Source organism: Danio rerio, chromosome 19 (assembly GCF_052040795.2).
Source record: "Danio rerio strain M-AB ecotype USA chromosome 19, GRCz13ab, whole genome shotgun sequence".
Taxonomy (NCBI): Eukaryota; Metazoa; Chordata; class Actinopteri; order Cypriniformes; family Danionidae; genus Danio; species Danio rerio.
Genome location: NC_141039.2, coordinates 32,826,289 through 32,844,616, shown reverse-complemented (window position 1 = coordinate 32,844,616; position 18,328 = coordinate 32,826,289). Strand labels below are relative to the sequence as shown.

Genomic DNA, 18,328 nt, shown 5'->3' with positions numbered 1-18,328 from the left:
ATAATGTTGTTAGTATAATAATTGTGTTTTGTTTTTCAAAAGTTGAGTTCACATTTTCAATGTTTGGTTTATCCTTTCTCTTTTGTTCGGATGCTATCAGCACAGCAGTAGTGTCATGACTGTTGCAGACATTATTTTATTTAAAAAAAAAAAGATAACATTTTCACTATATCTATGTATATATGATGCCTCTAAGTTCATTTATAAATAATTAATTGACCTTGTGCTATACTATGTTCCCTTTTACAAGTATTTTTATAAAATCATCAGGTGTTTTTGGTCTGCAAAGTTCCCCCAAAGTTCTCGCATATATCATGGGTTATACTGTGAGGGAAGTAAGTATTGAACATGTCATATATTTTCCTGGGAATAATATTTCTAATGGAGCTGTTCATATGGAAATAAACCAGATTTTGGTAAAAACCCAAACAATACGAACATAAAAATACAACAAAAATCTGAAAAATGAGTGATGTGTAATAACAATGGAATGACACAAGTACTGAATAACTGAAACACATTTAATACTTTATATAAAAGGCCTTTTTGGTGATGCAGCTGAAAGATGCCTCTCATATGGAGAATGAAGCATGATGAATGATGCATTGCTCGGGTGTGAGTTGTCACAGACTTCAACAGAGTGTAAAAATCTAGATGGTTCTGCAGGTCTCGTCTATCAAATCTGATCTTTAATTTGTAAGTCAGGTGATTGGCTGGGCTATTCTACAGCTTGATTTTCTTTCTCTGAAAGTATTTGAGAGTTTCCTTGGCTGTGTTTTGGATCATTGTCTTGCTGAAATGTCCACCCTGGTTTAATCTTCATCATCCTGCTAATGTAGATGTTCCACTGAAGCAGCTTGTATTCATTTACAATGACGAAGGGTAGAGGGTTGCTGAAGAACTACTGGGAGATTTCAACTGATGTCTGGGCTTTCACTGCCTTTCTACACCTCTCTCTCCTCATGTGTTCAATACTTTTTCTTTGCTTTATTTCATTTTATTACGCAAAAACTCAATTTCTAAACTAATTCATTTTGTTTTATTTGCATGTTTCTTTGGTTGTTACCGACATCTGGTGAAAATGTGAAGTCATCAGCACCTTTAGAAAAACTTTCTGATAAAAATGTTGACCTGTTCAATACTTATTTTTCCCACTGCATCCAGATTCAAACAAAAAGTGCTTCAAGGGTAATTGCGTCTGTTGCTTTTTGAATCAGGAATATATAGAGATACACTAATATCTTAAGTCCAAGGCATTCGGGGGAAAAAGACAGTATTTTTGACCTTGGACTTGTGATATTTCATATGTCATGGGTTATTTATTATATCATGCTTTAAATCCCTCTTTTCTGGTTAATTAAAAGAGAGGAAAAGGTTGGTGCCAATAGCCTAGTGGTTAAGTGCGCCGACATATAGCACCATGGTGCTCACGGCGACCCGAGTTCGATTCCCAGCTCGAGGTCCTATGCCGACCCTTCCCCTCTCTCTGGTCCTAATACTTTCCTGTCTGTCCTTCACTATTCTATCCCAATAAAAGGTGAAAAACCCCTAAAACATAACAAAAAATATTTTTAAAAAGAGAGGAAAAAACTTTGTGTCTCTTTAAATGCAAATGAGCAGCTGTTTCCCTCCAGCAGTAACAAACAAAAACATCTACATATATTTTTAAACATTAAACGCCTGATATATGTTTTTCTGGTCACAGACGTGAACCACGGTACTACAATCAAGCTGTTTGAAGAGTTCAGAAACATTATATGCAATTTCCCCCTTTTGAGTGGACTTTGTGTGGTTTAACTTTGCAGATCTTTCTTCATGCTTAAAGAGCAAGTTTATGCACTAAATAAATTTGCAATTGTAAAAAAAAATCATAATATGACACCTTTATTTCTTTAAATTGGTAATAAAACAGACTAACCTTCAGTAATTATCATAAATTGAGTGCAGTGTGTGCTTAGAGAGCAGCACCATGGACAGCAACTCCCTCCTCCAATGCAATTTTTTTTATTATCCAGTGCACAATCAACCTTAAAATACATGTCTGTGATCCATTTAATACTAGTTGGGAAAAAAAAGGTTTTGAGGAAACAAAATGTCAAAGAACAGGTCAACTCATTGACAAAACGCCATTGTTGAATGTAGTAAATGACAGGTTTATTTCTTGCACAAAATGTACAAAATAACAAGCAAATGGACACCCCCCACCCTCCTCCCTGCCCTGTTTGAATCGCACCGCTGATATGAAGTCGAAGATCTGGAACAAATGTCTACGGCAAGTCCGATGGTCCAAGCCAAAACGCATGGTTTTCTCAGAGACAACACATACCCAATTCAGATTCACCGAACAATTAAAAATGAATAAAAACACCATATTTACAGTCTCGTCTGAACTTTTACAGCATGCCATCTATATATTCATACGGAGCTTGTGTTTATCAACGGAACCCCGTATAGAAATGTATTAGAAGATCAAATTAAATTTGACTAATGGCGAGAGACACCCAAGGTACAGCACTGCGTTTGTCGTGGTAGTCATTCTTTTGTTTTTCCACTCACTTTTTTTTTTTTTAAATATGTGATTCTAACAGAAAGGATTTCTATTAAACATTTGTTTAGGCTTCCAACGATTCCACAAGAAAGAATTCTCATATTTACACCAAGTCTAAAAGCCTGTTCACACTAATAACAATAACTATATCAATTGTTGTCAATGCAGAATGGATTCTGATTGGCTGTAATTGTTTAGCTGGAAAATAAAATGGCTGTGCAAATCTGTTTCCAATGATGTTGTTTTAGTGATCATCATGTACATTTGAAACGATTTTTAGAAATAGTTATCACTTTTAGTGTGAATAGGCCAGCCTCAAATCCTGTTGTTGTTTATTTAATGTATCTAATGTTAGATTTGAATTCAGATCGTATTCACACGTATTCAACGAATCACTCGAACGTCACACAGCGCATCACTTCTATTTATCTAAAAGGCAATGTTGCAGTCTTATTTGGCAATGATTTGCTTTTGAATACACAGGAAAGCAAATCCACTTGGCTGTGTTGTCGATCACAATGGCGTGATTTTTATTTATTAATTTTTTCTCGGACACATAGTCACTTTCTACTGATGATGTTTGTTATATGTCGCTCCGCCTGGACTGAATGTGACGCAGTGAAAGCAGCTATGGCACAGGGCAGAATGTGTGTGTGTGTTGTTTGTGTTTCATGGCTTACTCGCTCCGTTTTAACGCGGAAACTTTTACAAGAGCAAACAAAACAAGAAGTCAAGCTATTTAAAGGATCGTTTGTCTCATGATATGTACAGCTGGCCTTTGACTTTCAAGAAAACAGCTCTGTCAGCATTATCCAGCGTCTCATACGTCGGTATGAAGGCATTTGGAATGAAAGTGTTTGCAGTCGTCACCTTGGTAGAGTATTGCTGTACAGCACTAGTGAAGAAGTCTAACAAAACGCTTCATTTCTTTACAAAACTATCCTGTGCTTTCCGAGTATATACAGCTAGATGGTTATTATATGCGTTAGATTTCTTTCTGTCTTTAGTCCATATCAGCAGAGATGTGTCTCAAGTACATTATGTGAGATTTACATTTATTTCATAACAGACTTTGTGCCAAAGAGAGGGAATGACGCCATGGACTGCAGTTTTATCAAGGAAACCCACAATTCCCAGAAGCATATCGAGGATAATGAGGCGAAATCAACTCAAAACGCATGAGAATGGATTTATACACAGTTTCAAGCCATGTTCACGTGGGATTCCTTTTCAAGTGTGCAAAAATACTCTTCAGACGTAACTTGGAATATGAACCATCGGTGGTTTTAACTATCGCTTTTGAGTTTTTCATTTCTTAAACGCTTAATATGTTGTTGTATATTGGTATCGGGTAGTTTTGAGTTTGGAATTTTTCTTAATATACATATATATCTATTTTTTCTTCCTGCTTTTACAAAATGACACACGATGACGAACCATCAACAAATTTCTCTCTCTATATATATTTATTTTCATATTCCTTTCTCTTTTCTCTAGAATATCTTATTTAAATTGAGATCAAGTTGCTCTTGTAAACAAACAGGTTTCAGAGGTTTGCCAGCCGCCGTCGTTTTGTTCTCTGACAGTCTCTATCTCTTGGAGTCTTCCTTTCGTCTTGCTCTCATTGAAGCAGGGCCCTGATTTGTTTCGAGGTGCTGTCATCATTTAAATGTCTTGTCGTATACCTGAACGAAAGAAAAAAAGACATATTGAGGCTATGCCTATGTGGTGTTGTTTGGTACTTCATCCCTGTGTGGTTCAGAAAGTCATATGTTTAACTCTGCTCTCACCTCAGTGCATTCAACAGTCCCTCCACGCTGTTTGATGGCTGCTCTTTCAACACCTTGATGCAGCCCTTCATCTGCACACACACATACACATGCAGAAATACAGCTTTAAAAGAAAGGTCAAACCTTTCTGTCCCTCACCCCTGGCTGTGATCATGGACACCCACTCATGTACCGTAAACAGCATATACTGTATGAGCAATCACAAAGCTCTCATGATATTTCCAGGTATATCGTGAAAGTGTATGGTCATATTTTTGCAAGACTTGTATTGGAAGGCTTCTTGCATGGTTCACTGCAGTTTTGAAGTGAACCCTGGCCTATAAAGCCACTCATGTGTTTTGGAGATTTACAGTTGAAGTCAGAATTATTAGCCCCCCTGAAGTATTAGTCCCCATTTATATTTCCCCCCCAATTTCTGTTTAATGAAAGAAGATTTTTTTCAGCACATTTTTAAACATGATAGTTTTAATAACTAATTTCTAATAACCAATTTCGTTTGTATTTGCAATGATGACAGAAAATAATATTTGAGATATTCTAGATATTTTTTAGGATACCAGTATTCAGCTTAAAGTGCAATTTAAGGCACTGATTGGTAATTAGGAAGGTCATCGTATAACAGTGGTTTGTTCTGTTGATCATCGAAAACATATTTCTTAAGGGGGCTAATAATATTGACCTTAAAATGGTTAAATTAAAAACTGATTTTTTAAAGATTTTCTTCAGACGAAAACATATTATAGGAAATACTGTGTAAAATTCCTTGCTCTGTTAAACATCATTTGGAAAATATTTGAAAAATAAAAACAAATTCACAAGAGGGCAAATCATTTTCACTTCAACTGCATATCAGAAAGTTGATTTATACTTTAAGAAACTTCTACAAAATTTAGCAGAGATATAACTATTGTTAAATACTCAGCAATACATTTTACTAATCAAAGAGTTTTACATATATATATATATATATATATATATATATATATATATATATATATATATATATATATATATATATATATATATATATATATATATATATATATATATGAGTAGAAATCTACAAAATATCTTTATGGAACATGCACTGTAAAAAATTATATGACAAAAAGTGATGAAAACAAATGTTTTTTTTAATGTTACTTTTCTAATATACAGTTGAAACCAGAAGTTTACATACACTCTAAGAAAAGGAAAATAACCTTTTTTTTATGTCTGATGGTAAATCATACTATACCTTTACTATTTTAGGTCTGTTAGGATTACCTAAAATATTTACATTTGCTAATTGCTAGAATAATGAGGGAGGTTTTTTTTTCTTTTTTTTTTAATTAATTTCTTGACTGTCAAAAGTTTACACATTTCCTTGGTATTTTTTTTTTTAGCTTTGCTTTTAAACTATAACTTTGGTATCCTTCCACAAGCTTCTCACAATAGTTTAAAGGAATTTTGGCCCATTCCTCCTGACAAATATGGCGTAACTGAGTCAGATTTGTAGGATGTCTTGCTCGCACAAGCTTTTTTTACTCTGCCCACACATTTTCTATAGAATTGAGCTCAGGGCTTAGTGATGGCCACTCCAAAACGTTGTCCTCAAAGCACATTTTAACTAATTTGGTGGTATTCTTAGGGTCATGGTCTGTTTGGAAGACCCATTTGTGGGCAAGTTTTATTTTCCTGGCTGATGTCTTGAGATGTTGCTTCAGTATTTCTACTTAATGTTCTTTCTTCATGATGTAATCTATGCTGTGAAGTGGACCAGTCCCTCCTGCAGCAAAACAGCCCACAACATGATGCTGCCACCCCATACTTCACAGTTGGGATGGTGTTCCTTGGCTTGTCCCCTTTGTTCTCCAAATGTAACACTGGACATTATGGCCAAACAATTCAATCTTAATTCCATCAGACCACAGGACATGTTTCCAAAAATTATTATTTTTCCCAGTGTGATTTAGCAAATTGTAATCTGGCTTTTTTGCTGATTCTGGCTTGTTGACTTTCCCATGTTATCAATGAAGGAAGCAGTTTGTTTGAGGTCTTCCTTAAATGCTAATCTACAATTGTGTCTCCAATTAACTCAAATGTTGTCAATTAGCCAATCAGAAACTTCCAAAACTATGACACCATTATCTGAGCTTTTGTAGAGGCATAATTTGATTTTCAAGAAAAGTTATAACAATTTCTCAAAAAAAATCTCTCTTATTATTCTGCTATTAAGCATAATAGAAACTAATTTTATAAGCTTAACTTACCTAAAAGAGAAAGTTAAGTCACATTAACATCTGACTTTTTTTTAATGGTTATGTGCCTTTTTATACAGTGTATTTAAACTTCAGGTTTCAACTGTAGTAATCAACTTGATATTTTAATGATTTCAATGATGAACAACCCATAAGTTTGTATAGGCAAAAAAAAACTTTTACAAACAATGGCAACTGAAAGAAATTGCTAAAGGAAAGGATTTGTATGAGGAGGGTACATTTATTTCATACTCTGATTTAGTGGATAAATGTCTTATTGGAGCACTTCTGGAAATGCCTGCAAATTAGACACTGCATTAAGTACAAATTTAATTTGAAGGACAATCCTGTATATGCTTATTTACCGTCACCACAAGATGCTAGAACTGCTTCTATGTGTTACAAAAAGATGCTCATTGTAAATTCAGAAGTATGTGATAATTTGAGAATAATCTGGCAAAAGGATTTGGGGATTGATATTGAGGAGAATGAGTGGCTAGACATCCTTTCCAATGTAAAAATATAAAAGAAGTTAGAGGAAAGTTCATTCGGTACAAAATAATACATAGATACTACTACACACCATCCAGACTCTATAGGATGGGACTAGCTGGAAATAATTTGAGTTGGAAATGCTATATAGAAGAGGGTACTTATTTACACAAGATCTGAGAATGTGGCTTAGTTTACTCATTCAGGCGTAAAAATTAGTAAAATTTTAGTAATGACGTAGGAGTGGCTAGGCTATGAGTTACCTGTAGAGCCACAGCTATGCCTTCTGGGTGACAAACTAGTGATACCTAATATACAGTTGAAGTTAGAACTATTAGCCCCCCTTTGAAATTCTTTATCTTTTTTAAATATTTCCCAAATGATGTTTAACGGCGCAAGAAAGTTTTCACAGTATGTCTGATAATATTTTTTTTCTTATTATTATTTGTTTTATTTGAGCTAGAATAAAAACAGTTTTTAAATTTTTAAACACCATTTTGGGGTCAACATTTTTAGCGCCTTTAAGCTATATATTTTTTCAATAGTGTACAAAACTTCAATAACTTGTCTAATTATCCTAACCTTAAGCATTTAAATGCCTCTTTAATCTCTATAGAAGTATCTTAAAAAATAACTAGTTAAATATTATGTACTGTCATCATGACAAAGATAAAATAAACCAGTTATTAGAAATGAGTTATTAAACGACTATGTTCAGAGATTTGTTGAAAAAAAAAAATCTTCTCTCCGTGTGACATGATATATGTAACATATATCATATGTATGTTCTTGGCTGTTGAACAATAAAAAAAGGATCACACTTTATTCCGATGGTTCGGTTGTTAAATTTAGGTTACATTGCATCTACATGCCAACTGCTTCTCAATAGATTATAAGTAGATTGTTAGTTTAGGGTTAGTGTAGGTTGAAATGCACTTGCAAAGTTTCTTATAGTCAGTTATTGTCTGTTGAAAGAGCAGTATCAACAGATATTAAGCAGACAGTCTACTAATACTCAAATGGGCCATCAAAATAAAGTGTTACCAAAAAAAGTTGAATAAAAATAAAAAAAATAAAAAATGATTCTAATGATAAATTAATATTTTATCATATCTATAATAGATATTTTTGACCCGTGCGACAAAAGACTGGTGTTGTGGTCCAGGGTCACATTTTATTACATTCATATCATGCATATGCTTAAATCATAATATGGGTATTCTGTAAGAAAGTGAGTGAAATTTAAAAAGGCAGCCCTCCAAAAAAAGAAAACTATGGCATTTCTCTTGATATAAAGATTTTTCTTTTCTGCAGTGAAAATACATTAGTTTTAGTCCTACTGAGGAAAGTCAAACAGTTTTGTACAGTAATTAAAACGGATAACAAAATTAACTAAAGGATATGGCTCTTTCATCCCTTCATAGATTATGAATTACATTTCTTAGCATTAATCTACACATTTGTTTGATTTATTGTTTTATTTATGCAGTAATGGGGATAACCCTTCTGAATTTTTGGAAAAATCTGAATATTGTGTGATGCTAGGTTCTAAATAAAGTTATATCATACAATATTTAGGAATAGAAATTCATTTCATTTATTTAATTTTCCTTCGGCTTAGTCTCTATTTCAGAGTTTGCCACAGCGGAATGAACCACCAAATATACAGCATATGTTTTACACAGCGGATGCCCTTCCAGCTGCAACCCAGTACTGGGAAACTAGGAATAAAATGTAATCAGAAAATGTTATAAAAGTTAAAAACAAAATCTAAACAAATCCCTGACATACGCCTTCCCAATAAAGCAAGGAGTACAACTGAAAATGAATTCCAAGTTATATTCATAATACATACTCTTATACATAAGTCACAAATATGAACCTACTTCAGAGAGTGTGATGTTTGGTTTAGGCCAGCATTTATTTTAATGAAGGGTTTCATTTAGTCAATAAATCTATTTGAATATAAAGCAATGTCATTGGAATTTATTTTTAGAAGTGTAAAAAAGCACTCTTTGATATACTGATTGCATAACAGTAAGTCAGTAAGGTGGTCTTACATCAATCTTGGAGGTCTTGGCAAAGGCACCCACTGGATGAACATGGTCATAAAGGATGATGACGCCCACCATCACACGCATGCAGAAGAGCATAGTGTCTGTGTTAGTGAAACGGCACCGGTACTCCCTTTGGACAGGAAAGAAAGAAGACCTTAAGCTAAACAATACTTTCTTGTGGAACTGTCATGAATAAAAATGTTGAGAATTAAAAAAAAAAAAAAAAAAAAAAACTGTAATTCAGATGAACTTACGGAGTTTCCAACATGACACGGCACACGCAGGCCATAGTGCTCAGGCAATCTGTGGTGTCCTCAATTGGCAAAGTCTTGTTCTACAATACAACATACATGTAAATTAATACCAGTAAGAGCCACTAGAGGGCGAAATTTTTTTCTTCTGAACAATATTACTGGATTGTTTCAATCCAATTCAATCCAAATATGGGTAAAGAAATAAGAGCTAACTCCTGTGCAGTTCGATTTTCTTGTTTTTTTTTTTTACCCAGCTCTAAAACAACATTTGGGTTTGGTCCTATTATCCCAAGTTTGAGCAGAAATCCCATAATTTTTGTTTGTTTGTTTTGTTTGTTATTTTTGTTTTGGAGTGTACCATTTCACACAGAAGGTGATGTGAAATCATTGCTTACCTCTGACACAAATTTAGTTGTGGCATTGCTCAAAGTTTTGAGCATAGGTGTGGCTTCGGCGTAGAAAAGTGACATCCGATTGGCCATTTCATTATTCACCTCGTTCTCAGCTTCTAACTGTAATAAAATGAAATATGTCAGATGTTTTGTTGCATATATACTGTACACACTCACTGGCCACTTTATTAGGTGCTCTTTTGTGACATGCTACATTATTTAGCTTGAACTAGCCATTGCAAGATTCACTGTGGTCATAATACACAGTTTTAGTCACATTTGAGAAATTGACAATATAAAAAAATAATAATTTAAACGCAAAGCAAACCTTTTTACGTTTTAGGAATGTTTGGTTGCTAGTAAATAGTTTGCTTTGTCATTCAAAAATTAGATTAAATCAGTGTCTTTAATTGAAAAAGTTTCAACATTTTAACAGAGATTTTAGTAGATCTCCTTACCTGCTGATTGTTCAGCCGATTCCTGCTAATGGTCCTCCTATAGTAGCTAAAGTCATTCTGTATGGCTGGATTCGTCATCTAGTAAAGACAAGTTCAAGAGTCAAATCAACTCCAATGCAGACAAATGTAGTTTCCAGACACACTCCAAAAAATGTTTGCTACTTGTTCAAACTGTTTATTTAAAATTAGTTGAATCAACACAATTCTTGAGTTTTTTTAGACAACTTACTTTTTATGTTCAATCTACTTTAATTTGTAAAAACAATCAAGTTAACTTTGGGTGCTTTCACACCTACACTTTTGTTTCGGAACCTGCCTCGTTTGCCCTGTTAGCATGGTTCGTTTGGCATATGTAAACAGGGCAATCGCGCTCTGTTCCACGCCAAAGTAATCGCTCCGAGATCGCTTGAATGAGGTGGTCTCGGCTCGATTGAAACGAACCCTGGAGCGGTTCGATTGCAGTGAGAAAGCAATCCGATCCGAGCACGGTTATATCAGTGTTTATTGGATATGTAATAGGCATACGGCTATATGAAGAGAGAATTATGAGTATGGCGGGAAGTTTCGCAAGTCTCCGGATGCCCCCAAACAAGTGATGATCTCCCGGTGATCTCGCGTCTCCTTCCCGGTCCTCAAATAGGCATCGTCGCGCACCCTTCTGGATCTAGTGTTTTTACAATGTAATTCTTAATCATACATTCATTCATTCATTTTCGTTCTACTTATCCCTTTATTCATCAGCGGTTGCCACAGTGAAATTAACCGCCAACCTATTCAGCATATGTTTTACGCAGCGGATGCCCTTCCAGCTGCAACCCAGTACTGGTAAACACTCATACACTCTTGCGTTTACACACATACACTATGGCCAATTTAGCTTATTCAGTTCACAGTGGGTTTACTCACTTTAAGCAAAGTCAACTTGTCACTTTTAAGGCAGTATGTTTGCTCACTTTTATAGGTAAAGTCAACTTTGCATTTAAGGCAATGGGTTTAGTTTTTTAAGTTAAATAATTTTTTTTTGTTTAAGGCAATGGGTTTACTTTTTTTTAAGTTTAATAAATTTTTAGTGTTTAAGGCAATAGGTTTACTCATTTTTCAAAGTAAAGTCTACTTTTCACATTTAAGGCAATGGGTTTACTATTTTTATAACCCTTGTATGGTGTTCGGGTCTGTGAGACCCGTTTTCAGTTTTTATTCCTAATGAATTATTTTTCGAACTGAAATTCATTGGCTTTGGCTTATTTTCTGTAAACAACATAAATCTGCAAAAATTTTCAATGACCGCATTATATACCTCCCCCCACAAATTTACATTACATACAAGGTGTTTGGGTACACTGGACTCAGGTCTAATAAAAGTCTTGAAAGTGTAGTTCCAGTGTTCCTACACCCTGTCTTCATCCTTTCTGGTGCTGCTGTTTTCTTCCCCTCCCCTTCCTGCTCCCGCACAAAGTTGCAACATTGTTAAAAATTCAACTATCAACACTGTCTACTCTTACATTCCCGCACATTTTACCCTCTCTCTTGCGGGAACCAAGCTTTTTTTTCTCATACCCTGTCCCCTGGCCAAAAGATTATCTGCTTTGAGGGCCTTGCAGAGGAGCTTCTGATGATGTCCATGACCATGGTGGGAACAATACGAAAAAACAAATCCATGGGTTTTATTTTTTTTTATAACATTAATAAAAATAAAAAATAAAAAAAACAAGAAGCACATTAATTAATAAATATGATCTAACAAAGGTAAAGGGGGAAAATTAACCATATTTGCTGTTCAAATGGCTTGTAATTGGGATTAAGTAAACATTTGTTGAGTAATTTGACATAAAATTGTTTGATAGTATTATTTGCAAAGAACAAAACTTTAGCGGGTCCACCAATATACGAACACCACACAAGGGTTAAACTAAAGTCAACTTTTCACATTTAAGGCAATGGGTTTACTCACTTTTTTAAGCAAAGTCAACTAATCACTTTAAAAGCAATGGGTTTATCCACTTTTTTTAAGTAAAGTAAACTTCACATTTAAGGCAATGGGTTTACTCACTTTAAGTAATGTGAACTTTCCACTTTTAAGGCAGTATGTTAACTCACTTTTTAGGTAAAGTCAACTTTGCATTTAAAGCAATAGGTTAACAATCTTTTTAAGTTAAGTCAACTTTTCGTATTTAAGGCAATGGGTTTACTCACTTTTTACTAAGTATAGTTAACTAATCACTTTAAAAGCAATGGAGCAATAAAGTCAACCACATTAAAGCAATGGGTTTACTCAATTTAAGTAAAGTCAACTTCACATTTAATGTAGTGGGTTTACTCACTTTAAGTAACTTGTCACTTTTAAGGCAATATGTTACTCACTTTTTAAAGTAAAGTCAACTTCACATTTAAGGCAATGGGTTAATTTTTTTTAAAAAAGTAAAAAGTAACTAGTTTTTTTAAGAGTATTGGTGGATACCTTCACCTTCAGTAGGTGACAGAAAACCATCCATCTCACTGTGAAGACTTATTTACGAGATGCCTATTCTCAAAGGTGCACTTTAGAGACCGATCAGCTAATAGTGTTTTTTATTTAGACATTTTTCTTGACTTGTCTGTTCCAGAACATCAACGTGAAGGCTTGACTGAGTGCAGGTCTAAATATTTAAGCACAACACATGCCACATGAAATCAAAGTGAGCAATGTGTAGGAATCGCTCACCTTAAGCTCATCAAAGCTGAGTGTGAAATGCAGGATCTCTGCGAACTGTTTTGCGAGGGCCTGCTCTCTCTCCAGATGCTGCATGGGAGCATAGGGTGGGCTAGTTAGGGCCTCCAAAAGACTGCGCAGGGCATTCTCTGTAAAGACATATTGATTGTAGACTTTATTGTCACTTAATACACTTATATCTTTAGAAGTTTGTGTTTTCAAATGCATTTACACTGTTGTTGTCCAATATGCTTTCCATTTCCACCCAACACCTCTGACCTTTAGCACGATTTGTAATCAACAGCATAATCTATCGGTAGCGGTGCACTGCAGTGTGTGCATTTCATCTCCATGGTTACCAGCACAACAGTTGCCATTGTATTTACCTCAAACGCGTTTCTTTTGTATTTTTTTGTAATTGCTGCAATTTATTGTAATAACCTGTGATCCCGTTGCCAGTGTTGCCTAGGAACTGAATAAACGTTGAAAGCCGCAGCTCATGCAAGCATTAATGACTCCCAACTGCAGTATATCACCATAATCATTAATGCATGCTTCTGGTTGCTTTTAAACCCACTCTTCATTTCAAAAGCACACTCTATTGTATCAATAAGGAGTAAAATGACTGGCTCACTATACATTATGCTATTTATTACATGGTGGCTGTCTGATACCAGATTTAAACACACGTACATTCATACATTTTTATAACTTTGGTCGGAGGCGCTATATTCATGTACTGACTGAAAATTTCAACATGGTGGACAGTTTATGAATAGTGACCCATTAACACAGCAGCTAATAAGACATCTATATTACAGTTGAGTCAAAATTATGTAAAAATTATTAGCCCTCCTATGAATTTTTTTTCTTTTCAAATATTATTTCCAAATAGTGTTTGCTATAATTTTTTTTCTTTTTTTTCTGGAGATTGACTTAGTGTTTTATTTCAGCTAGAATAAAAGCAGTTTTAAGCTCAATATTAGAGATAATATTTCTAAAGGATCTGTTAACCTGGAATTGGTAAGATTTTGGTTAAAACTCAAACAATATAAACAAAAAAAAACAAAAAAAAAACAATGTTATGTGTATTAACAATGGAATAACACAAGGATAATAATACTGAAAGTTATTTAATACTTTATGTAAAAGGTATTTTGGTGATGGCAGCTTAAAGACGCCTCTCATGTGAAGAATAAAGTCACATGCATTGCTCAGGTGTGAGTATTTCACAGACTTCAACAGTGTAAAAATCTTGATGGTTCTGCAGGTCTCGTCTATCAAGTCAGATCTTCATTTTCATCTTTCATTTACAGCTAGATTTTTTTTTCTGAAAGTATTTGAGAGTTTCCTTGGCTGTGTTTTGGATCACTGTCTTGCTGAAATGTCCACCCTGGTTTTAAATTCATCATCCTGCTAATGTAGATGTTGGACCAAAGCAGCTAATATTAATCTACAATAATGAAGGGTAGAGGGTTGCTGAAGAACTACGGTGCTGCCTGGGCTTTCACTGCCTTTCTACATCTCCCTTACCTCATGTGTTCAATACTTTTTCCCAGTGTCATTTCATTTTATTACACATAACTTCATTTCTAATAATTAATTTCTAGTAACTAGTTTAGCTTTCTTTGCATAAATGGATTTCCTTGGTTGTTACCAACATCTGGTTAAAATGTCAAGTCAACAGCTCCTTTAGAAAATGTAGAAATATGTTTTCTGAGAAAAAAAGTGACGTGTTCAGTACTTATTTCCCCCCACTGTATGTATTTTAACCCTGTACCACAAGACCGCAGTACCTGCAAAAGGGCAGTTTTTTTAAAATGGAGATTTATACATCTAAGTTGCATGGGTACATTTGTAGGAACAGGCAAGGCTACACTGAGTGGAAAATATATATAGATTTTTTTTAAATGTCGAAAACTTTCAGAATATTATGTAAAGATCATGTTCCATGAAGATATTCAATAAATTTCCTAATAAAGTTTTGGGTCAGTTTTTTTTTTATTATTAATTTTATTTAATAATTTAATTAAAATTATTCTGTTCATCAAGACAGCATTTATTAAATGTAAAATACAAATTAAATAGTTAAATACTTATTTATAAAATATTTATTTATTACTTATTGCATGTAGTTTCTAATGAAATTATTACTAGAGTCATTGCTATTACCATTAATAATGATAATAATAATAATAATAATAATAATAATAATAATAATAATAGTAATTAATATTAGAGTGATTTCTAAAGGATCATGTGAGTCTTAAGACTGAAGTAATGAAGCTGAAAGTTCATCATTAAAGTCACTGGAATAAATTATTAAATTAAATGATAAACTACTTTTAAACAGTTATTATATAGTGAAATAACATTTTACAATTTTACACTTTATACTGTATTTTTAATTAAATAAATGCAGCTTTGGTAAGCAGGAAAAGCTTATTTTAAAACATTTAAGAATACTACTGACCCCAAACTTTTGACCTGTAGCTTATACATTATTGATTAGTAATATGCATTACTAAGAACTTAATTTGAACAACTTTAAAGGTGATTTTCTCAGTATGTTGATTTTTTTAAACCCAAAATATTGTCTGATCCTAACAAACCATAAATCAGTGGAAGGGTTATTTAATCAGCTTTCAGATGACGTATAAATCTCAGTTTAAAAAAAAAAGTGGTCCATACACAAATATCATGTTAAATGCACAATCATCAATATCATCACTACAACAGTTAACTCTACTAATAGTGAATCCAAGCTGCAAGTTTTGTTGTACCATTCACCACTTAATATGTAAACCTCTTTGTTTCCTGTTTGGTGACTAGATGTACAGCTACACCATCAGTCCTAAACCACCTCTGAATGTCATTAGTATGCCTAAGCATGTCTCCAGAGGAGCGATCCTTTCCTCTCATTAAATATGCAGCAGCCCTACTATAAATAAAGAGCTGATATGTTTTATCTGGAGGCCTACCGAGAAACCTGACTCTATTAGCCAGGGACCAGATATTGCAGATACCAGGATGTGTTGAAGAGGGTGGGGCTTTCTTTTTTTTCTCATGAGTCACTGCGACGCTACGGCACGGAAAAGCTTATCTGTGTGTTATTTGTCAGGCCGAAGATCTGCGTTTCTCACTAGTCAGCACTGTCGTGAAAAAGAGGCAGCTGATCGACTATTGTAAAGAGCGGTGTACTGAATTGTCAGGAAGAAACGCTGCCTCTTCTATGCTCTGCTGCCACCGTTGCCATGCCAACTCTCTTTACGAGGTCATCTGCAGAGGAGGACAGAAACGGATGCTTGCACCACTCACGGTCAGCGCGTTGGATGACTTGTGCATGCAAGGCCCATTACATGACTATAAAAAAATAGACAATTGGGGGGAAAATGGCCACCCACTTACCTAGCCTGAGAGAAAACTCATAGAATCTCTTAAGTTTGGCCACCAGGGGGCAGACCGCATTCCAGGCCTTTTCCTGCAACTGGAGGTCATTGGGGTTCTGAATTGCCTGGAGAAAAAGACAAGCAAGAATGCTAAAACTGACGATCAAATAACCTTATATATGCTAAATGCTATACTATACTATATACTATACTATATGCTAAAGTCACACTGCAGGATTTATTCAGTAGTGCGAGTTATTCAACTCAGGCACAATTGCTATTTATAGACCAGAAGTCTACTCTAACGACCACATTATAATGCTGATGCTTTAAATAGGTGAGTAAATAGATTTCGATAGATTTAATTCCTAATGCAAAACTACTACTATGGGTTATATTTAGGGTTTGCACAAATAATTTGCATTCAGATTATTGAGTCTTTCATTGAATTTGTAAAAGCGAAACGGATGCAGCAACTTAAGGTGAAATGCATAGATGACACTTTCTGATTATTAATACATTGATGTACACCTGTAGCCACTGTTGACATTTGGCATTAAGAATCTAAATAGACAGTGAACAGGGACTAAAACGTGACCACTTTCAGAGTCAGTGAGAAATACATTGCTTTCAAAATAGATGCTCATGCGGTCGAACGCATATGAAAAGTTTCAAAAGACCACCTAATCTACTCCTGCGAACATAAAATGATTGTTTCTGAATTAAAACTTTACTGGAGTTTGCCAAATCGTAATTTTGGTCTTTCTAAAATACTCAAATAAACATTTTTTTTAGTAAATCTTCTACATTCAGAAGCCATAACTGAATTTTGTGGCCTTTTGTTAGCAACTTTTGGGAAAATAAAACTATATGTTCACAAAGAATTAGTACATGATAGCATATCTGAATGATTTAGATTTGTAAAAGCAAAGCGGATGCATCAACTTAAGCTGAAATGCATAGATGATACTTTCTGATTATTAATACATTGATTATTAATACACCTGTAGCCACTGTTGACATTTGGCATTAAGAATCTAAATATGACAGTGAAAGGGACTGAAACATTTTTGACCACTTTTAGCGTTGGTAAGAAATAGATGCTCATGCAGTTGAATGCGTGTGAAAAGTTACAAAAGACCACCTAATCTTCGTCTGCGGACCTAACATGATTGTTGCCTAAAAACAATATTTTGACTAGGAATTAGTACATGATGACATATCTGAATGATTTGTATTTATGTATTACTTAATCTGGGGTGCTTAACTATCATAGTATGATGCATCGTTTGGGAGCAGAGCAATGTAGTGATGATTGTTTCCCAAAACCGTAGTTTCTCTGTCGGAGATCCATCGTTAGAACCACATTAGTTATAATGTAAAACGCCCACAATGATGCTCTAAACAGGGTGGTAACAACATCTTTAGAGAAGAACCCCATAATTTGTTTGTGCAAATGGATTTTGTTTTACATTCATTCATTCATTTTCTTGTCGGCTTAGTCCCTTTATTAATCCGGGGTCGCCACAGCGGAATGAACTGCCAACTTATCCAGCAAGTTTTTATGCAGCGGATGCCCTTCCAGCCGCAACCCATCTCTGGGAAACATCCACACACACACACTCATACACTACGGACAATTTAGCCTACCCAATTTACCTGTACCGCATGTCTTTGGACTGTGGGGGAAACCGGAACACCCGGAGGAAACCCACGCGAAGGCAGGGAGAACATGCAAACTCCACACAGAAACGCCAACTGAGCCAAGGTTTGAACCAGCGACCTTCTTGCTGTGAGGCGACAGCACTACCCACTGCGCCACTGCCTCGCAAGTGATTTTGTTTTACACGCACACGCATTTAAAAACAAAAAAAAAATCTACTATTAGTTTAGACAAAAAAAACATGCACTCGTTTTCCATATTAATTGAAATGTAAATGGTACACATAGGGCCCGTGTTTCCTTACAAATATGATTGAGAATATTCCATATTATATTCTAAAACATAAAATCACTAAC

The 18,328-nt window shown here is 34.7% G+C and overlaps 1 protein-coding gene and 1 long non-coding RNA gene across 7 annotated transcripts in view; one reads left to right on the top strand and one right to left on the bottom strand.

Annotated features, from left to right (window-relative positions):
- Window positions 1–18,328, top strand: part of LOC147832592 (uncharacterized) — a 111,835-nt gene that overhangs the window by 36,637 nt on the left and 56,870 nt on the right. The gene's annotated exons all lie outside the window — the stretch shown is intronic.
- Window positions 2,130–18,328, bottom strand: part of fam49al (family with sequence similarity 49 member A, like) — a 53,598-nt gene continuing 37,399 nt past the window's right edge. For 5 of the 6 annotated variants that reach the window (XM_087294341.1, XM_087294343.1, XM_087294342.1 and 2 more), the window contains 8 exons: window positions 16,329–16,434; window positions 12,933–13,069; window positions 10,232–10,309; window positions 9,777–9,893; window positions 9,382–9,461; window positions 9,131–9,257; window positions 4,339–4,409; window positions 2,130–4,233 (listed from right to left, as the gene is read on the bottom strand). In XM_087294341.1, coding sequence (XP_087150467.1) covers window positions 4,170–4,233; window positions 4,339–4,409; window positions 9,131–9,257; window positions 9,382–9,461; window positions 9,777–9,893; window positions 10,232–10,309; window positions 12,933–13,069; window positions 16,329–16,434 — 780 coding nt within the window. In that variant the 3' untranslated portion in view covers window positions 2,130–4,169. The remainder of the gene's footprint in view (window positions 4,234–4,338; window positions 4,410–9,130; window positions 9,258–9,381; window positions 9,462–9,776; window positions 9,894–10,231; window positions 10,310–12,932; window positions 13,070–16,328; window positions 16,435–18,328) is intronic. The other variant, NM_001003606.4, reaches the window with a different exon arrangement.